Source organism: Nanorana parkeri, unplaced genomic scaffold (genome assembly GCF_000935625.1).
Source record: "Nanorana parkeri isolate BGI_ZX_2015 unplaced genomic scaffold, ASM93562v1 scaffold1172, whole genome shotgun sequence".
NCBI classification, from domain to species: domain Eukaryota; kingdom Metazoa; phylum Chordata; class Amphibia; order Anura; family Dicroglossidae; genus Nanorana; species Nanorana parkeri.
Genome location: NW_017307440.1, coordinates 134112 through 156895, shown reverse-complemented (window position 1 = coordinate 156895; position 22784 = coordinate 134112). Strand labels below are relative to the sequence as shown.

At 42.3% G+C, this 22784-nt stretch overlaps 1 protein-coding gene across 1 annotated transcript in view; it reads left to right on the top strand.

Moving 5' to 3' along the window:
* The window catches only part of DCBLD2 (discoidin, CUB and LCCL domain containing 2), a 72757-nt gene that overhangs the window by 36717 nt on the left and 13256 nt on the right, over positions 1 to 22784 (top strand). Inside the window, exons 3-9 of the mRNA XM_018568336.1 lie at positions 5567 to 5707; positions 10838 to 10889; positions 14201 to 14273; positions 16776 to 16909; positions 17483 to 17523; positions 17670 to 17885; positions 20551 to 20675. Of these exons, the coding sequence (XP_018423838.1) occupies positions 5567 to 5707; positions 10838 to 10889; positions 14201 to 14273; positions 16776 to 16909; positions 17483 to 17523; positions 17670 to 17885; positions 20551 to 20675 (782 nt within the window). The remainder of the gene's footprint in view (positions 1 to 5566; positions 5708 to 10837; positions 10890 to 14200; positions 14274 to 16775; positions 16910 to 17482; positions 17524 to 17669; positions 17886 to 20550; positions 20676 to 22784) is intronic.

The following is a 22784-nucleotide window of genomic DNA, read 5'->3' as shown; positions in this document are numbered from 1 at the left end:
TTTTTTTTTTTTTTTTTTTTTTTTTTTTCATTTCGGTTTTTACATTTTTATTTTGGTGCACCTCTAGTTATAGCCCTCCCTTATTTTAAAAAATCCAAAACAAAAAAAAAAGGTTTTGGCTTCAGTTCTACTGATTTACATTTCATTCTGAAAGGGAATCCTAACTGGTTGGTATAGAAACAGAGTCCCTCAGCCACTTCAATAATAAGGTCTGAATCATTTTCATGCTGGCAGATTCCATAATGTTTATAGCTGCCATGAACCCCTTCCCTGTGTATCCGCTAAGAGTTTATTTAACTTTTCCTAGGAAGCTTTATTTTCCTTTGATTACGCTTTAGCCGGCTGTGCTTTGAAGTGCCGGAAGTCAGTGGGCTGTTATATTATGAATTTTTACATTTCATGGTCATCGTAAAGTGGACATATTGGAGGGGAGAGTGTGGGATGAAAGCGCCGGCTCTGAGTTTTATTGTTAGCAGCAGAATTGATAACATTTACATGATGGAAGACGTAGACTCCAGCCTGCTCTGTACATGATAAACACACAGGCCCTTAAATGGCAAGGAACTCCACACCAATGTGCGTATTCATTTCAGTGTGTGATATTCTCCAGGTTACTGTCTCATCGCCTGTGCTTCAGATGAGCCTCGTCTTCTCTAACCACGGAACGTTGTCTGCGGACAATTTCACTGCTTTAAATCAGAGGGCCTCATGATTGAAAGTGTTCCATCCCTTATTTGTTTCTACTGAGGTATGAGAAGATGTAAAGGACGAAGCTGGTTACTATAAAAAAGAAATACTTTTAGTCCACACCTAGGGGCCCGGACCTCATGATGTGCTAAAGCTACAAAGTCCCAGAATGCCTTTCCGCCTTTAAACTGCCAACTCAAACATTGCTGGATATTTTGTCAAAAGATAAGAACTCTTTGGTGACCAGGTTTTTTTTATTCTTGGCTGAGATGCTCAGACCAGGTTTAGCAGTGTCGGTATGCATCAGTTAACCCCTTCATGACGGTTGTCGCGTTTTTGCATCAAACCCCTCCCGGCCTGACTGCAGCCAAGGTGGTGTGTTTATTCCGCCAATGCTGGTTTATTTGTATTCAATAAGTACCAAAGATTGTTTTGGGAGCAATGATCGCGCCCTGTTGCAGTAGTATAGTTTGGCTACAACTGCTTGAAGTACGCAAAGCCTCAGCGCAGTCATGCACAAGGCAGCTGACTGCTAATTTTGAGAATTTGTCTATTTTAGGTTATTTTTGTAAAATACAAAATATGCAACAGCTTATTGTTTGTTGCTACGGCGTATAAATTGGGGTCAACTTATATGCAGCCATAACTGTCTAATGTGTTTTGCGACATTAGGCAGTTATGGCTGCATATGAACAATATGATATGTATGTGTAATCTGCTTGATTACATAAAAAGTAATATGTGCAAAGTTGATATTTCAGCATTTTTTTTTTTTGCTAAATCGAGGTTCCACCAGTGGAAGTCTGTTCAGATACTGTGGGTCACTGGCCAGTTGTTGAACGTGGACGGCAACGCTGCAAACACCCAAATTGTAAGGGCCAGAGTGTAATCAAATGTTTGAAGTGTAATGTTCACCTGTGCCTCAACAAGATAAAAAAACTGCTTTCGAGAACTCCGAGTAAAAATATTTCTTCCCATGTGACTTTTTGTTGATCTTATGACATTCTATTGATTTTTTTGTCATTTGAATTGTTTACTGCAGGTACTGGCCAATAACTAATTTTATTACTTAAATGCCTAATGTTGCTAATTTGCATCATACCTATATTTTTCTCCATAGTATGTGCTATATTCAAATTAACAATCTCCACCTTTTCGTATCCGCGTGATAGCCAAAACATCATTTTTTAAAAAATTTTTTTTTTTTTTTTTTTTTTTTTTTTTTATATAATTCAAAATTAATTTAGGCATCAAAAGCAGAAGTATACCTTCCATAGCTCACCTGCCCTCCAGCAATACAACGTCCATTCGCTCCCACCAACGCTGAAATTCTCCCTGGCTTCCTTTGGGTTTGGGGTCTTCAGACATCTTGATCAGCTGGGTTGTAACAATATAACTCTGCTCTGTGTACAAGTCCCCATTCACACCTAGGCGTCAGCGTTTCCCCTAAATAGATGCGCGTTTTTGGATGCGTTTCTACATATGGGTGTATTGAGTGCTGTCCAATGAAAAGAAGTATTAGCCTACTTTAACCAGGGCTCTGTGGGGTCTCACCAGGCTGGTGAGTGAATGTGCAGCGCTAAGGGTCACCGGTGGGCAGAGGCGGCTCTAGAGTTTGCGAGATCTGTATGTGTTTATTAATCGAAATTAGTCGATTAATCGATTTTAGAAAAATGCGATTAATCGAACAGGAAATTTTTTTATAATTACCAGCCCTAAAAGATTCCCATTCTGGCCAAATCTGGCAAGCAATTTGCATCCAAGCCCCGCCTCCTCCCTCTGTTTTTATAAAGGGTATTGCGCAGGTCATACAGGCACGGTTGCGCCTGTATTAGCCTTTATAAATGCATCAGAATCAACATTTTGCAGACATGAATCAGCCATTTTGTTTCCCAGTGTGCTTTGCAGGTGGTCTTCCACAATGTATATGCTCCTTAAGCGCGTGAAGACCAGGTGTTTAGACCCCCTTCCTGCCCAGGCCATTTTTCAGTATTCAGCGCTGCGGTACTTTGACTGACGTTTATTCCGTCATGCAACGCTGTACTGAAATTAATTTTATACAATTTTTTTTTTTTTAGGGACAGAGCTTTCTTATGGTGGTATTTAATCACTACTGGGGGGGTTTATTTTTTACTATATTCGGGAGAAATTACTGAAAATTTTGGGGAAAAAAAGTTTTTTTTAAACATTGTTATAAAACAACTAATATTACCCACTTTTTTGGTAAAATATAAAAGATCGGGTCACGTCGGGTAAATAAACACCAAACATGTCAAGCTTAAAAATTGCGCGCACTCACAAAAAACTACCATACCCAAAATTGGCCATAGGCGAAGCTTTTACAGCTCATCAGTTTAGTGATTGATGGCCCTAGAACTATTGCTCTCATTCCGACGTTCGCGGCGATATGTAACATGTGCGGAGTAATGGGCGCAATCGTCGTTTTCGCAGGTATGCGCAGCTGATGCATGTTTTATATGCGTGTATGTATGGGGTGGGGACTTTAAAAAAAAGTTTTTTGTTTTTTTACATTCTTTTTTATGTGTAACTTTAAAACAATTTGGGGGGAAACTACATTTTTTTCCAATTTATTTTTTTTTCACTTAACTTTATTGCTGTCACAGGGGCTGAGAAACCCCTCTATGTGATAGCAAAATATGTGACAGGTCCTCTTTATGGAGACATCAGGGGTCTCCAAGACCCCCTAATGTCACCTAGGACCCCCCTGAAGAAGCTGATGAAGCAGAGATCTGCTTCATCAGCTTCTCTCCAGCATCTGAAGCTGGAGAGTGACACAAGAATGCGGAAGTGATGTAATATACAACACTTCCGCATTCTGACATCAGAGAGGGAGGTCGTGAACCGACCTCCCTCTGATCCCCTGTGACAGAGGCAGTATGCTGGTCCCGGGCTCACCAGCTTGACAGTGGGAGGGGGGAGCCGCAGAGGGGGGCGCACGTCACGGGACCTCATATAAGCGATCCGTCGGCTCTATAGCCGGCGGATCGCTTGTATATTAACGGGCATCGCTGCCTGTTTTCAAATGACGGACATTTCCCGCTTGCGCGCACCGGGCGGGCGGATGTAACACGATGTGCACGCCCAGTTGCATCCAAGAAGCTACCGGCCAGCCGTGTATACACAACGGCCGGCCGCGAGGTAGTTAAAAACGCCAGTTCTTTTTGCACAACAAGCGAAAAACCGCACAAAAACAACACACGGGCGAAGCACAAACACGCTGAATCTGCCTGAAAGAAGCTCATGCACCTTCTCCAGCGTTCAGCGTTTTTACAGCTTGCTGCTAAACTCGCAGGTTTGAACAGGGGCCATAGAAATGAATAGGAATTCTTGTGTTGTGTGTGTTGACGCTTAAGCTTTCAGCGTCAAAACGCCCAGGTGTGAACAGGGACTTGACGTGTTTCACGCGTATGGGCTTACTCATAGAGATGGGGGCGACAGGATTAGCGATTTCCTTTATAGATGCACTTGATACATATGCTTGCAGGTGAGATTTCCTTTGAGTATCCATTTAAGTACTAAATGGATACTCTGTCGCCTGTATCAGTGTTTACTTGAACAGCGACCTTTTGAGACTATATAATTAGATGTTTGTATTGTATGTATGTATATCGATGGGAGATCTTCTAATAGAATATAGTTTTAGCCATATTTAAAGGTTGGTTTTGATAAAAAGAGAGGGGAGATTCTCTTGATAGAATATGGAGTCTACTGTAGGTGCCTGAGACGCGGATGTATATCTCTGGCAGGATAGGAGGAAAATGAAAGGATAATGGATAGATGTTTGCCTGTTTAATAATAGGATGTAATTCTGTATATTCCTGTAGGCACTCTGACCTGGGAGCTTGATTGTTGCCCCCACCGCTATAGGTAGTCCAATATTGGTAAAACGCATTAGAGGTGGGTGGTAGGGGAAGCAGCATGGGCACAATGTTATTTGTGTACTGCTTCTTCTAAAGCTGCCCATACACCTTACGAATATCGGTCGATTTTCGTATGTGATCGCGTTTTCATCCGATATTCGTAAGGTTGATGGCAGCGTACAACCGCAAATACCGTACAATCGATTGACTTTTGACCAGCAGGTTAGAAAACTTCGGTCAATCAGACGATTTTCGCAAGATTGGCGTTTCCGTACGTCAAAATTCATACAATTTACACTGCGCAAACGAAAATACGTGCAGTCGATTGCTGCAATTTGTCCAGGTACTTTTTAAAAAATGACTGCTGATTTGAACTGTGATTTGAAATGGTACATTTTTGTCCGATGATTGCAAGGTGTATGGGCAGCTCAAGAGGTCTTACGGTGAAGTAGGGCGTTGTGCAATCGATTGGAGTGGTAAAGTAGCAAGGATGGGTTCATGATCAGCACCAGCCATATTCCCAGAGGAAGAGACCTATATGAGAATGTGAGCAGTGTGTTGTATACACTTTCCCTTCTTTCGCTCACCTGCTCCTTTATGCAGCAAATACCCAGTACATCCACTTATAGAGGAGCACGTAGTTTACTGGTTTGTCTATCGGTAATGACAGCCGTGTGTGCGCGCGAGTGCATAGCTGGCCAGTAAATGAGTCTTCTCTCATTGTTCTGCTGATCCACTGACTGACTTTTCTTTGTCCCAGAGAGTGAAATAATGAAGAGCATAATGATTTCTTACTTGCTGCATTCTTTTTTTGGCTTCAACTACTGAGTGATTAAGACAGCCAGGCAAATGGATTTTCGGAAGCTTAGCAATAGCTCTGTACTTTGCTCAGTAAAGGTTTACTATGACTAAGTTTCTTCTGTCACAAATTCGGAACATGTTTGAAGTTCGTTGTTTTCTCTATATTAAAGGTTTCCTGTCATTTCTTCTCTGCCCAGGGTCTAAGTATTGCGGCTTGACATTGAGACCAGAGGATGTTATTGAGTCCAAGAGCCATGAAGTCACTGTTCTGTTCATGAGTGGGACCCACATCTCTGGACGAGGCTTCCTGGCTTCTTACGCCACCACCAATAAAACAGGTATTTGTTGTTTTTGGCAAGTAAGAAGGGAAAAAAAGGCAGTGTGTTGTTTGCTAAATGGCATTCTTCCTGCTGTTTTTCTACCCCTTCCACTTTATAGCAGATCAGAAATGCTAAGCATATACCCATTAATGTACCTAAAGCTTGTTAAGGGGAACTCCGCAAACAGCTTCTTTACTGAGTAAATGTCATTGAGATCATCATAATCAGTTCTTAGGAATATTTGCTCTAACTGTAAAATTATGGTCTGCAATCTGTGCAAATGACAGGTTTGCTGAGGTTTAGTTCACATGGGCATTAAGTGTAAAATAATAATACAGGTCTGAAACGCCTATAGCATTTGCATTTCGACATGTTTTTAGTCTAATTTGGAGGGTGGTAGGGGGCAAGAAAAAGCTTTTATCCTATCGCTGTGTGGCAAATGCTTTTGGAACATTCAGGAACCTGGTACCCTACCGTCCCCATTTTGTGCAGCCCACAGTGTTGGGGACCAGGTAGGCTCAACCACAACAGCTCCCAATAGACAGGACGCATCCCAGTGGCCAGTCCAAATGCAATAAGCAGCAGGGGCTGCCAATTTGAGTTCCCAGCCGTGGAAAGAGTTGGCCTCCTGTGTTTTGAAAGTTGACCCCTACTGGTTTATAATGTGTGCAGTGCACTTCCATTGACTATGCAATTTGCCAACTCCTTCCAAATGTTGCAGGCAGGATCAACTCGATGGACATGTCTTTTTTTCAACCTGACTAACTATGTAACTATGTAAAATGCACTTGAAGCAACACAGACTGTGAATTATTCATGTGCACTATACAGTTTGCTATTGATGTAAAGAACAGGCATTGGCTTTGTAAAACCATTTTGAAAGCTTTATTAATGCAAACTTAATTTTTACACTTGGGTAGGCAAGGCCTTAAAGAAGACCACTCGGTAAAGAGAAAAATGTACCCTTGCTGTGGGGCTGCATCCTGCTTATTTTGTTTAGGGGGCTCAAAGCACTTTTACCCACCTGATCCTTGGTTCCACGATGGTCGGCACTCACCTCCCCTCCACATCAGCTATGGTATGTCCATTGGCATCCTCACGTCTCGTGCAAGCCACTGTACCTGCATAAGATGTAACGACAGCAGCGGTCCTTAAACCACCAGAGCCTGGAAGGAACTGGCCAGACTGAAGATCAGGTGAGTGTCTGCTTTATTTGAGCCCCCTAGACAAAATAAGCAATGGTGTTTTGTTTTGTTTGCCCGGAGTTCTTTAAAGTGCTGTGGCTTCCCATCTGACTTCATGGGAGTTCTCAGTACTTTTTTATTTTTCTAAAAGGAGAAGGGACATCCGGGTAAATATTGCATTAATGGCAGACCTGTTTGCCCCACCCTGTGGGATTTAATCCTCTCATGGCCTTTGCTGAACTTGGTTGTAATTGTCGTGGCTTCTGATCCGCTGCAGCCTCTGATTTCTTTTCCTTGCTATGGGAGCAGTTTCTGAAATTTCTGCTTTTATTACTGTGCCAAGAAACGCTGCTCTGTTTATTTCCGCTCGCTGGATACATTTGCACAGTACCCATGAGATTCCATTTATTCACAGTAATCAGAAGAAATGAAACTTTCATTGCATTCTCCAAATATTAGACTACACTCTCCATTGTAATCTTCCCTGTTTCACACTTTTTAGTTTTAACAGTCGAGAAATTGATTGGTTGTCCTTTTTTAAATTGTTTTATCCTAGCTAATCTTTTGCTTTTTTTTTTTATCTCAAAATGCTCCCAATACTGATCTATATCTATCTGTCTATCTATATAGAAACATAAAAAAAAAATGGCATTGCCTTCACAGTCCATGTGCAGACAACTTCACACTGCGTCTGGAGTAGGGATGCATTGATATATCGGCGCCGAAACATGTCGGCCGAAAATTGCACTTGTGGCATAATGCCGAAAGAGCCATGTTTTGGCCGATACAGCGGCGCATCCCTGGTTTCTTTCCTCCCCGCTGGGCGCTGCTCTATGTCCCAGCGGGGAGAAAAGAAAGAAAGTGACAGCCGGCCGAGCTCTGCAGGACGAGAGCGATGTGAGCGGCCGGCGTGTCTCCTGCCACACTGCTCAGCCGCCTATCGCAGTCCGGCAGAGCTGTTTTTTTTAATTTCGGTTTTAACATTTCCATTTCGGTGCACCTCCTAGTCTGGAGAATATCATTTGCACTCCAAAATTAAACTTTTACAAAAAATTACTTTGTCTGATCTATGATGTTGCCATCAGTCCACTGTAGCCAGAAGGAAACCCCCAGTGATCACTGACTGCATCATTTTGTAGCGTTTCACAAGGTGAAGGACTACAGCAGGGAATGAGCTGTGTTGGGTATTTGTGAACACAGCCATAAGTGCATAGGTACCAGTATTTACAGAGTTGTGTTATTTCAGCACTGGCATCGCAGTTCAGGAAGTAGATCGTGATCCTGAAAACAAATATGGCACTGTCCTTCTGGAGAGAAATGTAGATGAAGGCATTGTCAGGGGGGAGTACTGTAATCTCTTAAGGAGTAATAGATAGCTGGAATCATATTTGCACATTATCTAGAATGCATGTACAAAATAATAAAATATATCTAATGCTAGTTCCGTCTTTGTAGTAAACTCCGACATCAAACAGAATCCTGAGGCTGCCATTGTTGACCACCTCTTTTAAATCAGTTGAAGTCCGCGGTGTTAAACCCCCTTCCTGTCCAGGCCATTTTTCAGTATTCAGCACTACAGTACTTTGACATTTATTCCGTCATGCAACACTGTACTGAAATTAATTTTATACAATTTTTTGGGGACAGATAGAGCTTTCTTTTGGTGGTATTTATTCACCACTGGGGGTTTTTTATTTTTTACTATAAAGGAAAAATTACCGGGGGGAAAAAAGTTTCCCCTATATTAAATGATAAAACATTTATTACCTAATTTTTTGGTAAAATATAAAAGACGGGGTCACGTCGGGTAAAAAGACACCAAACATGTCAAGCCTTAAAATTATGCGCGTGTGCGAAACCTCAAAAAACGATAATACCCAAAATTGGCCATAGGCAACGCATTAAAAGCTTCTACCGCACATCAGTTTAGTGTTATCAGTGATTGATGGCCCTAAAATGATTGCTCTCACTGCGACGTTCGCGGCGATATGTAACGTGTGTAGCGCAATGTTTGGTTTTGCGCGCTGGTGCACCGCATGCGTATTTACGTTTATATGTGCGTTCACGTGGTGGTGGGGGGCTTAAACTTTGTGGGGTTTTTTTTTTTTACATTGTAATTGCTATTACATGTGATAACAATCCCCCTATATGATAGCACAGGTAAACTTACAGGCCCTCTTTATGGAGACATTAGGGGTCTCTAGGACCCCTAATGTCACCTGGGGACCCCAAAAGAAGCTGATGAAGCAGAGATCTGCTTCATCAGCTTTTTTTCTCTGGCTATAGTAGCCAGATGACTGACAGGTGAATGCGGAAGTGATGTAATACACATCACTTCTGCAGTCACAGCCCGGGGGGAGATCAGCAAGGAGCTGATCTTCCTCCTGACGCTCTCCCGGGCCGCAGATGGGCTAGCGGATCCCGTGATTGAAGGTGAGGGGCTAGGAGGAAGGGAGGGCGGCGGCAGCAGGAGATGAGGGGGGGGGGCACACGCCAGCACATATACACGATCAGGTATATGTTAAACAGCCAGTAACGGCTCTATGCATTGCACAGGTCTTTTTCTGCTCGTGCGCTAGGGGGCGCATGCGAGCAGAAAAAAAATGCCGTCTGTGGACGGCAACCCGCGAATGCTGCAGTGCCGTCCGTCCCGTTTTTTTTCAACGTGCGGACGGCAACTGGTTAAAATGTTAGTTGCCTGGATGTTATGCTATCATGGCTTTTAGCATATTTCAGCCCATTAACACAAATTGAAATATAGTGCTGCCTACCAGTCCATTGATGCGATTTCCTAGATGTATTATTTATTTGTATCCTGGTGATCCTGACAATAATACACTTCCTGTCCTAGGCCTCCTTTCCAGCCAGAGTGTCTCAGATTGCCAAGGGCTCTTCACAACCTATGACGCGCTGGGTGGGTATCCAGGACAGAGCCGGAGCTCCCGAACAGCCCCCACCCCCTCGTAATGGGCACCACCGGCGCTCCTTGTCCTCCAACCCCCGTAACATGCATCACCAGCGCCTCCAAAATGTGCAACACCAGCCACCCCCATTCCCCTTACCTCCGGGATCATGCACCACCAGCACTCCCCTTCCCGTTATTGTGCACCACCAGATCTACTTTTCAAATGACAAGCTCAATGAGATCTACCAACGAAAAAACACCTGTGGGAGGGGGGCGTTGCAGCCAGGCCCCTCGCCCACAGTGCGATCGCACGGAACCCAGGCACATTAGTACCTGTGTTCCGGTCCAGTGCAAGCACCATTTTTGCAGACCACATGGGGAGCCGCTGTAACAGCAGCATGTGTGGTGAGGAGAGAGAGAGAGAGAGCCGCCGGCTGTCAGATCCAGGCTAAGGTGTCTCTCGCTCTCTTATCACCGTTCGGTGTGCTGTTGTGATATCGGCAACCTCCTCTGCCACCCCACGCCGTAGAACAGCTTCACTTCTCGGATCCCCGCTACATACAGATGGGGGAGAGCAGTGGGGATCCAGAGAAGACAGGACATCACGATCTCCCAGTGATCGCTACGAGATCGACCTAATGGGCACCCCTGGTCTAGAGACACCCCTGACTACAGAACACCTGACCATTGTAAGCAAGCATCAGTGTTAAATGGTTTGTCTCAACCCTTTATCTGCCATCTTTGCTGGACAGCTTGGTAGAGGAAGTTTAAAAAAAAAAAGAAAAAACACCAGACTTGCTGGCCGGATCACCAGGTGGAACTTAAAAGAAAACAAATGCAGCAACCACATATAAGCTGCAATACATTACATTTTTACTTTTAGATACACTTTAACAGAATTGCTGTATAACATTAACAATAAACAGATTCTTGTTCTTGTCACCTGCAGCTGTTTTAAACCTCCAGACATGTCTGTGTACCCTCTTATTAGTGCTAGAATGTATATTTTACCTATTGGAGCATTAAGTTCATATTTACACTTGTGTTTTCTTGTTCTAGATCTCATTACGTGTTTGGACAAAGCAAGTCGATTCTCAAAACCTGAATACAGGTAACATGTTGCATATGGCGAAGTAGTTGGAGGGATATATGGATAATCATTTTATTTTTTTTAATCAAAGTAATGCCATAGGATGTCCTCAATGGGAGAAATGTTAAAGAATAGGAGCAATAAAACATAATTAGCTGTACAGTGAACTTTTTCCATGAGTTGACTGGCTTAAGGTCAGTTTCATTATGCTGAAAACGAAAGCACAGCACTTCTGCGTTCTATAAAGTGACACTAAACTCAGGAGTTAAATGTTAAAAATAAATTCAAGTCCCTTAACTATTAACAAACATCTATCTTATTTGTGTATCACTCAGCTATAGATCCTCCAATCATCTCTGAATTGGTGCAGACACTGGAGGGGGGCTACTTTTGTTCCCCATGGTCCCGGTGTGTTGTATAGTATCCACTAGTCCAAGCTTGTTCCCATAATAGACTACAATGTCAATACAAAATGTTTAACTAAACCATCACGGGAGCAAGCTTAGAGCTGTGACTACTTTACAACACACGCAGGGACCATGGGGAACAAAAGTAGCCACCCTCCAGAAGAAAGGACGGTGTCGGCACAATTTCAGAGATGATTTGAAGATCTACAGCCGAGTGATACACAATGTACAGTTTTATTAACTTAGATGCATTTTTAAGATTAAACTCCTGAGATTTGTGTCACTTTATTGACGTTTTTAATGAAAAAAATAAACTCAAGCACATTTTCTTATAAATGATTAGAGATAAGATTTGCCTTCAGAAAACTTTATAGTTTAGCATGACTGCAACTAGAATTGTGAAACATTCACTATGAGTTTTCTTGAGATTAGTCAGGTAGCCATTTCCTTCCAGAACTCCTTATGTTTGTTTTCTTGGGATAGGTCTATGATTGTACCTTCCTGTACATAGACTTGTGCTGTAGACGCTGCTCTTATCCCTGCAGTAATAGAGACAAGGTGATTGTGGTTTGTGCTCATGCTGGATGAGAGGTGAACTCCAGCAGATGCTGTCTACCTACATAACAGTGAGCCTGGTTTCGGATAGTTGAACAGCAGTCCTTGAAGTACAACTCCAGTCAAAACCTGTAATGAACTGTCTGAAAGTCGTACAGTGGCCGATTGGCATCCCTCGATCAGTTGATGGATGGAGCAGGTTGGGAAAGTCTGAGCTGAATGGAGCCAATATGCTGCAACCTCCATTCGGGTATTCTGACAGCAGCCACTGTCAAAATCAGATAGAAACGGCAGGGGATTCCTTGATCAACGCTTGTAAGTGAGGAATCTTTATATTTTCTTCAGCCCACAGATTGAACAAAGAAAATATGTGTGTATACCCAGCATTAGGGAAGTTTAAAACTCCTGTCATGATATCGCCATTTATCCTGATCACTGTCGCTGAGGGAGAATCCAAAATCTTAGGGTTCATTCACGCCATCTACATTGGAGCTGCAATGGCCATTGTCTACAGCGTAGCACCAACGCAAGACGAGGCAATTTGCCTTGTCGCAGATGGTGTTCATTCATACCACCGTGTTGCTGTAGGAACGTGATGATGTGAGCTGAAAAAAAAGGAATGCCCTCTTCTTCTTTTTTTTTTTTTTTCAGCACAGCGGGATGCGACACAGTACAACCTTCTCGCACCCCACTGTGCCTGTAGAACTGAATGAAGTGTCACTTGTGACATTTCAGTAAAGTTCTAACAAAAAACAGTGCAATGTGCTGGGATCAGCGCTTCGACACTGAGCCAGGGTACCGCACAGTGTCTGGTGTGACTGGGTCCTTACAGTTATCACTGTAACTGGATAGACACCTCGTAATAGTGACAGCTGTCTGGCTTTTTTTTTTGCTCCTGATTCTGGGGATATTTCTACACCGGTTTTAGTTTCTAGGGAAGGAAGTGCAGGTAAGCCTTGCTGATAAAGACAGACCGCTATAACACCTGACCGAGATTAAAACCCTTCATAATCTAGCCACAACAATGTTTTGTCTGGGGTTGCACTTTAATATCTGTTAAACTATTAATCGAACTTAATAATCGGCTAACTAATCGATTTTGAAAATAATCGTTAGCTGCAGCTCTAAACACAGGCCTGAAATGTTTGCTTCTCACTGATTGGTGCTAGTGGATCCGGCTTTAGAGTTTTACAACAACAAAAAACATTTTCAAATGTTCCTGCTCCAGTGGAGCCACCAATTTAATGCCCCTACACTCGCTCTGTGGCCAGTCTAACAGGAAGCTAATTTTTTGGGACTGCTGGAGAAAGCTTGGGTATTTATAAATAATATAAACAAAGGGAGAATACAGCATCTACAAAGAGACGGCCCTTAATGGAACTGAACTGATGCTTGAAGACCAGCATGCAAATAAAGTGTATGCATGGGCTTAAGGTGCAGCCCATTGCGTGACTATCACACCAAAGTGCTGCACCAAAATGTGTTTCCTTTGTACCATGCATTTTGGCAGGTGCATTTGGGTGTGTATGGGGACTAAAAGAAAATGCTTTCAATGCTGCTCCTTAGTAGATGCACATTCACCTATGTTTTGTCTCTTTAACAATTACACACACATAATATAATGCCAGTGCCATCTCCTAGCTTTCTGTGGTTGGCTGACAACACAATGCCATGCTGCACTGAAATAAATGGATATGGGGAGAAACGGGGTAGCTGGTATAGACTGGGCATGAGAGCTGAGAACGTAAACAAGAAGTTATGGAGATAAAAAAAGGGGAAAGTGCTGATTGATACCCCAATTATACTTGCGTTTTGGGGCGCTCCGTGAGACTCCTGCACACAACCACTCGCAGCTATTGGTATATATATTTAGACATACTGCGATTTACCTGTGGGTGATTACCAAACTGCATCCGGGAGTGATAGTCTGCATGTCGGATTTACATATGAACAACTGCGGGCACTGTCATCTGTCATTACGTATGCAGCTTTTCACTTGAATCTCATGGAGCATGACGTGAGACTACCCCAAACATAAGTATGAATGGGGCTTTAGTCCAGCAGGAGACCACACCACTTGGGATTTCAGTGCAGCAGTAGTATTGTCGGCTCACTACAGGAAGTTAAGAGCTCACTGTATTTCTGCCAGGATCCATCAGGTATTCAGTACTTGCATCCTTTTTAAAGAGACAAAACAAGGAATGTTCATGTTTTTTGAGAGCTGTGCTGAATGTGGGATTTTTTTTTTTTTTTGTAACTTTACTTTTGCACACGGCTGTTTGGTTTACGTTACAATTTTTATTAAAATTGTTACGTGTTCTATAAAAATTAAATTATTTAGAATTTCAAGAAGTTATTTTTATCTTGCAGGAAATACTGCCCTGCTGGATGTCTGACACCATTCGGGGAAATCTCAGGGACTATTCCTCTTGGCTATAGGGATGTATGTATTATCTTCTGCAGTTTTTCTTTGAGGTCATCTCTTTATGAAAGCTCATTGTAATCAAGAACACATGCTAAGTAGTATTGTATATTTTGTTGCCGCGCCCTTTTTAAGTTTGCTTAGCATCAAATGATCCACCCCTTTTACTTTTCTTTGCATACTTGTGCCATACTTTGCAGTACTAATGGTCTCCTACTTTTTGCTGCCATTGTGCCCCGAAACCTTGGATGTTGGAAGATAAACCATTGAAGATAATAGGGCTGACACCAGATTCTGAGAGGAATAGGTGCAAGCAGGAGGTAGTTACCATTGAGCAATAGAAAATCATGTGGAAAGAGGCTGCAGTGCCACCCGGACGCACTTTGGAAAGCTGCCTAAACTTGTACATAAATCGAGGGTACTTTTTTCCCCAACACAGTTGCAGTTTTTCTTAGGCCTTCACAGTACTCTGACTTTACTTTAGCCTGGAGGCATTCCTTAATTAGAAACATAACATGTCTTCCTGTCAAGCAATATGGAGATTTTACAGTCATTCATTGGGTCTGTGTGTCGGTTACTTCACATTCATTAAACTGATGGGATTACAGTGCGTTCTATTTAATGATGAGCTGCAAGTGTCAGAGTTTAAAAGTTAATAAAGTTCATGGCTGTTTTTCCTGGGAAATTTGTGTAATGTAGCTTTTCATTCTCTTAATTTTATGCTGGAAAACCATTGCTCTATCCACATGGTTAATTGCAAAAACATGTTTCCCTCAAGTGATTTTTTTTTTTTTTTTTTAAAGAAACATTTGAATTTTTTATAGTTTTACCATTACAAGGAATCGCTGACATCCCATGTACAGTGGCAGCTTAAAATAGATCACCGCTGAACTATGTTGGGTGCAGGGGAAGTCGGTGATCAATATTACTGAAAGCTAGCCTGACCTGTTATTTATTCAGCTAATCCATAGCTGTCAGTACATAGAAGGCACTTACTGGTGTCTATACACCAAGCTGTATCCCACAGGTGACTGGAATGACCAAGTCCTCTGACATACACTTAGGTCCTAGGTTGGTGGGACAGGCAGTCTGGCCCTACCCTCCCCAGCTCGTAAAGGTGCCCATACACTTTGCGACTATCGTTGGGAAATCAAACCCGATCAGGTTTTTGTACGATAATCGGCCAGTTGATGGTAAGTGAACCATCAGAATTACTGTACAACTGGCCAAATTTCCTCGATCAGGCTGGAAAACTTTTTTTTTTAAATTGTACGAAAATCGATGGATTAGTGACATTTTCCTACAAAAAAAAATCGCAACAGAAACACTGCACATGCGCAAGCGAAAATCCGTTCTGTTCATCGACAAAATTCGGTCAGTTTGTATTGCTAACGAACGATGCTCGAAATCCACATTGGTCTGTGCATGATGGGGTATTCGAGCGGAACACAGAAGAAATCAAATGATAATCGCAGTGTGTATGGCTACCTTTTAGGGCTCACTATTTGTCAGTGAGGCTGCCAATAACAGAAATGGGCCATTAATGAGGCTTAGGGAATAGTAAGGGGCGTAGCCAGGCTCCCTAACCCTTCAACTCGGGGTAAATGCACACAAGATCAAAGAACCTGATGTGTAGGCTCTCAAAGATGATTGTCGTGTATGGACGGTGCTAAATCAAGTAAGTATATAACACTTCAGGTTTCTTTTGAACGAATTGTAAGAGGTTCAATACAAAGTTTATTCATGTTTTTTAATTGTTATTGTTAGTATAATTTTAGGAGTGATCCAATCGGTGTAAATCTTCCTATACACTCTAGTATGCAACTGTTTTCCCAAAGTGAACTTCCGCAAGATCAACATACAGAATGAAAGATTTTCCTAGCAGGCCATCCCTGCCCTCTGTGAGTCAGTTCTTTCCATAAATTAGATCGTCTTCTTCCACCACTGTGAATCTGTTACAAGCATAGCCCACTATATACCCCAATGATTCATGGTGATTAGGGTAGGAACAGGAGCATGTCTCTTTTTCTGGAATGTTAACCTCAGAATGTTTTTATGCTCTGCATATATAACGCCTTTAAAGCAAACCTGCATGTAGACTTCCATTGCTCACCTGCCCATCTGAAAATGCTACTTGTCTGCTGTCATGCTGAGTCTTTAACTTTAATATTTTTTGCTGACTCCCAAGGCCTGGAACAAGTCTAGTGATAAGGAATTCAGACTTTTGCTGCATGACTATCCCTGGTCAGTGACTCAGTATTATTCAAGCTAGACGTTTTCTAAGTGAACTTGTGTAATTAATTTGTCTTGACCAAGCAAATGTCCATTTTTGATATCCAACTGATTTCAAATGGCCGGTCCAAGTCTGCCAGGCTGTAATTACATCAGTGCTGAAGTGGGTTTGTTGTGCTGTTAAAGGATGGAATAAGGATGGTGGTAGTTGGCTTTGTTGTTCATGTTCACTGTTGACTCTGAAGACTTGATAGTCTGTATTAAAATGTACCTCTTTCTTTTTATCTTTAGTCATCATTGCTATGTATGGCGAGCATACACGCTGGAGTTGTATCTAATGCACTTGGAGGACCAATCAGTGTTGTGATCAGTAATGGTATTGCGTATTACGACACTGCTCAGGCAAACAACGTTACATCTAAAGTGTAAGTATGTTCTAAGGTGCTTCAGGCATCTTCACTCTCTGTACCTGTCTACCCTACATTTGGCCTCTTGAGAAACTGTTAAAGTGGACCTTTCACTTGGGAATATTGGACAGGCCTAGGAACATGCGGTATATAAAAACCGATTTGAAACCAGAGTTAATCACTGTGGCATTCTTGCTGCTTCCACAAATAACACCCTTCTCAAACATTCTCTGTTTGAGAAGGGTGGCACAGCTCAGGGGTAGATTAAATTTGGCCCTCCAGCTGTGGTCAAACTGTGGGCTAACAGTCTTGCAATGCCTAGTGGGATTTGTCATTTGAGGACCAAAGTTTGCCTACCCCTGGCATAGATGGTATATGGGTGTAACTAGTGGACACATTATTCCTCACTTGGTAGCATCTTGCATTAATTCAGAAGGCACAATTACACAATCCATTTTTTTGTTTTTTTCATTTTAGGTGTGTGTGTGTATATGTATGTATGTTATGTGTGTGTGTGCGTGTAATATATATATATATATATATTACAATTTTTCTTTACACAATTAATGTACTTGTGTCTATTTCCCACAGGGGTCCATTGTCTACAACTCTCTTCACATTCAAGACTACTGGTATGTGTGTTTTGCATAGTATTCTTTAGTGAATAGGTGAATGGCAAGTGACAAATAATATGAAATAAAGCTCCATCTAGTACTAGGAACTTATTGGGTATTATAATGTTTGATTTCACCCTGTACTTACCCCCTATTTTGTCTAGGTTGTTACGGGACTCTCGGGATGGAACATGGGGCTATTCCTGAATCCCAGATAAGCTCCTCTTCAGTTCTGGAGTGGACAGATCACACCGGGCATCATAATGTCTGGAAGGCTGACAGAGCGAGGTTGAAAAAACATGGGCCACCTTGGGCTGCATCGTTCAGTGATGAGCATCAGTGGCTGCAGATCGATCTGAACAAGCCGACAAAAGTCACAGGTTTGTATGAAACGGGAATTGATGTCAGGAGGTTTCCAAGAATTGAGAAGACGGGTTTCCCTTTTCTGTGAGAAATGTCTGTCAGTGCAGGGTGCTAAAAATGTGTGTGTGTGTTGGAATCAGGGGCAGCATAATATAAGAAAGGCTTTTACCATTTGTATGTAATTAATCTGTAACCATATCCATGCCGTAAGCTATAAAGAACAGTTATATGTGATTGGCTTTAAAATTCTGTAAGTCTATCTACCTAAACCATGATAGAAGAAAACAACAAAAATGTGTTTGTTTTTTTTAAAATATATTTAATTTTCATTTTTTAGGATAGTTTTTACATCTCCTTTTCATATGTTTTAAATGGAACATAGAAAAAAAATGTTTTCATCTCTTTGGTTATACACTTCCATTCAATTTGTAGGTTTCCCTACTGTGCATTGTTCTTTCTGTAAGAAATGTGCATTGGCAGTTTGAATTCTGTGTTTTATCAGTTTGTCTAACCTTTTATCCTTCTCTTTCCATCCTTAAAGTGACACTAAACTCAGGAATTAAATCCTAAAAATACATTCAAGTACCTTAACCATTAGCAAAAATGTATCTAATTTGTGTATCAATCGGCTGTAGATCCTCAAATCATCTCTCAATTGGTGCTGACATGGATAATCCTACTGTGGGGTGGTTACTTTTGTTGTGTGTGTCTGCGTGTGTGTGCAAAGTAGCTACCACTCTAAGATGACTCTTGTGATGGACTACAATCTGAATACAAATTAGAAAGCTAAATGTGAGATTGTAGTCCATCATAGGAGCGAGTTTGGAGCGGTGGCTACTTTACAACTCACACAGGAACCACGCACAACAAAAGTAGCCACCCTCCAGAAGGAAGGACAGTGTCTGCACCAATTCAGAGATGATTAGAAGATCTACAGCTAAGTGATATTCAAATAAGATTATAATGTTTCCCCTCTATTTCCTGTTCTGGTGTCATAAATTTGAATTCTTAATCCTTTTGTGTCCAGGTGACTTGAGGTGCCCATACACCTATCAATTATTGTTTGGAAATTGTCCACGAATGGTATTTCGAACGATAATCGATTAGCTGATGGTGCACCCAATGATTTTAATTTACTGTACTTCTGGCTGAATTTCCTCAATCGGTCAGGCTGGAAAACATTTTTCGAATCGCATGAAAATCGATGAATTAGTGGCGTTTTCATACGGGGGAAAAATTGCATCATGAACACTTCACATATGCAAACGAAAATCCGTTCGGTCAGTTAGTATTGGTAACGAATGATATTCAAAATCCACATTGGTCTGTGTATGATGGGGTATTTGAGCAGAAATCAAACGACAGTTCCATGATGGGACGAAAGCAATCGAACGATAATCACAAGGTGTATGGCCAGCTTTAGACAGAAACCGTGAATGTCCCTAGACAAAAATATGAACCTGAGAGTAGTTTGAACTTCGCAGCACTCCATTCATTGCTAAAAACGGTTTAAGAAGGAACTCCAGGTTTTAGAAAAATTAACCCTTACAGTGGGCCACCACCACTCTGCAAGGGTTAACTGCTTGCTTTTTCTCTATGGGCAAAAATAAAGAAGAAATACTCACCTGATCCTTGCTCCTGCGACAGTGACGGCTCCCCTCTCTCCCCCTCCACTCTGGCATATCCCTCAGTATCTTCATGTTTTTTACACCTGTATTGGACGTAATGATGTCACGGGCCCTTAGAGCCAGGGGAGGAAGAGGCTGCGGCAAACCGTCTAGCAACCAGGCAGGGCTAAGAATCAGGTCATGGTGATGGTTGTTGTTACAGGTAATTATATAACGCAGATAATTTACGCAGCGCTTTACATAGTGCACATTCACAGAGCTTACAGTCTAAGGTCCCTATCTTGCATGTATACATTCGAGGGCCAGTTTAGACGGGAGCCGATTTACCTTCCAGAATGTCTTTGGCATGTAGGAGGAAACCCACACAGCACAGGGAGAACATGCACACTTATTTTTACCCCTAGAAAATACCGAGCGTTTAACTCTTGCAGTGCGGGGTTAGCCCCACTGCAGGAATTGATTTTTCTAAAACCTGGAGTTCTTCTTTAAAGGAGAACTGAGGCGAGTGAAAATCACTCATCCTCCTCATAGTTCGAGCCGACCTGTGACAGTGTCGCAGGTCGGCTCTATCGATCGGGGAGTGAGCGAACACATACAGTTGCTCGCTTCTCGATCATCTCCCTGCAGACAGCGGTGACTGTCAGTCATGCTCCCCGCATGGATTGCCCCTCCCTGATTCTCCAGCGCTGACTGGAGGAGGGGAGGGGGCGAGCACAGCTGGCTCTGCCTCTAGATAAGGAGAACCAGCTGTCATTCACGCAGCTGGGTGGATCTCGACAGCATTGTCGGGATCCGTCCCAGCTCAGCGCTCTCGGTATACCGCGAGCTGTAGCTCGCGATATACTGAGATTTGGGTCACGGGAGGACGCTAGTATATGTCCTCCTGTGACCCTTAAGAGAACTATGGAGGAAAATACTTACCCCGTTCTCTTTTAATGCTTGTCAGATTTTACTCTTATGCATTTTTATAAAGTGTTGTATATTAAGCTATAACTTTTTTTTTTTTTTTGTACCAGTTTAAAATCTTAATGTCAAACCTCTTCTCTCTCCGTAGGTATTATAACCACTGGATCTACAATATCCACATATAACTACTACGTTTCATCCTACAAAATAGAGCACAGTGAAGATGGCCTAAGGTGGACAATTTATAAGGCTCCTAATACAGATAGAGACAAGGTAAAACTTGCAGAAGCAGAGCTTTTAAATGAATTTAAACATTGTACAATTCCTGTACCAAAATTGCACCTCTTAGAACCAACATTTCACTGCAGGCTTTTCTAGCACCAATTTTGGCACTGAAAATGTTCTATGTGATATAGGTGGCATTACTGGCACAACTATATTTCCATTGCAAAAATATTGTTCTGTGTTTGTAATTGAGCAGGGATTGGGTTCACTCTAAAGCTCAATAGTAGTTTCTCTAACAATTATACAAATCAAGTCAATAGGAACAGTGGTCTCTGTAAGGCACTCCAACTCATCCTCTGCCTTGTCAGAACTACAGCGCCGCAATCAACACTTGCACTTCCTGCTGATTGCAGCTTTGTAGTTGTGACAAAGCAAGGGGGTATATTGGGCTGCTGCCGAGAGACCACTGCTCTCGCCTAGAGCGGCAGTGCCAAGCTGCAGCCTTTGGCTGGTCATAGGACTTTTCCACTGGGGCTAGGGAGGCATTAAAAAGAGCAGTAAGTACTTTGTATAGTATTTAGGAAAAGTAAAATTGGGCTTTATTTTTCTAACCATGTTTCATTTTACACCCATATTCGGGGAGTAACATGAAAGATGGTCACATGATCATGAAAGGATCTGTGAATGAAGGAACTCCACATTTCAGAAGCACTTGTATTTCTCAATGGAATACAAGTCCGGTGATATCACTGCACTTGTAGTCCATTCAATCTTCCTCCCTGCCATATTACTGAATGACTGTACCAAGGTATGGACATGGGTGGAAGAATCTGCAGGAGCCAAAGTACTGCTCCGGCCACCCACTGATCACGGTTGCAATGCTTTGCTGGCTGCAATGCAAAAAATAATAATAAATGCACATTTTTTCTTTCATAAAGAAGTATGCATGTATTATAATTTTTTCTGAAAGGTGGACTTTGCCTTTAAGGCTTAAATGTAGTAATACCAGTCTCTGTCACCATTACTAATGCACTCTCCATTTCCTGGCCCCAGTGACGCAATGAAATACTAGGGCAAGAAATGAGCAGCAGAGACCCAATTGACAGTAAAAGCTTGCAGAGCAGCCATCACTAAATGGCAGACTGCGGTGTGGACTCGGAATGAGTGGCAGTTCTGCTGTCCGGTCTGCAATTGCCAACCTTCACTGCCCCCCCTCTGCTTCAGTCATTGGTTGCCAGGACCACCTGCTGTTCAGCCAGCCCTTGCCGTACTGGGCCTGGTAATCCATCCCCCCGTGCTTTCAGCATTTTCTGCTTCAGAGATGTTGGAACCCGGCTGAAGTGCCAGGTAAACACTGTCGTGTAGAATCCTGTGCTTGATTGTCTGTTTTGGAGGGCAGGGGAGACGTAAGGGGTCATATAGACCCCTGATGTCTTCATAAAGAGTACCTATCGCATAGGGGCTTGTTAGCTAACAAAATAAATAATTTTATCAATGTGGTGCGTGAGATCGGCGCATCAGCACAGTGCCAGAGAACATACACCAACAGCTGTGTGTATTGTAGTTCAGATGCTGGTGTAAATGCAGCCTAAATGGCAGGCCACAGTACGGAGTGACCATTCTGTCCATACAGAGATTCGGACCTGGACCTCTGCTGCATTACATTTTTACTCACCGGACTGCCTTGAATTTTAATTCACTACCCCTGTTGTAGAGCTTGCAACCCTTGCACACTCGCCTTAAAGCACATCTTATCTAATATATTTGTGATGTCATAACGCAGACCAGAAAGGTGGCTGAGGCATATGCATCAAGAAGGTGATTGTGTATATTGGTGCCATATTTAATTGCAAAGAACAGGAACACATTGAGTGACTCTACTTGCTTTTAGCTTGACTAAAATGTGTTTGTTAATTTTGCACAATGGAAGTTTACGCGTTCCTGTTCTCTGGAGTTAAGATTTAGACAAAAATACAATTACAATACAGTTTTGTAAGCTAATTCCTGATTTGTTTATTACTGAGCACAATCTGCTCCCTCCGGAGTGATAACCTGCCTGGTGACTAGAGGATTTTATGTCCAATAATGTCCACCTGATTTATTGTATTACCCAAACTGTGGCGCTAATGAAAGACCAGAAAAAAATTAATTGCTCTA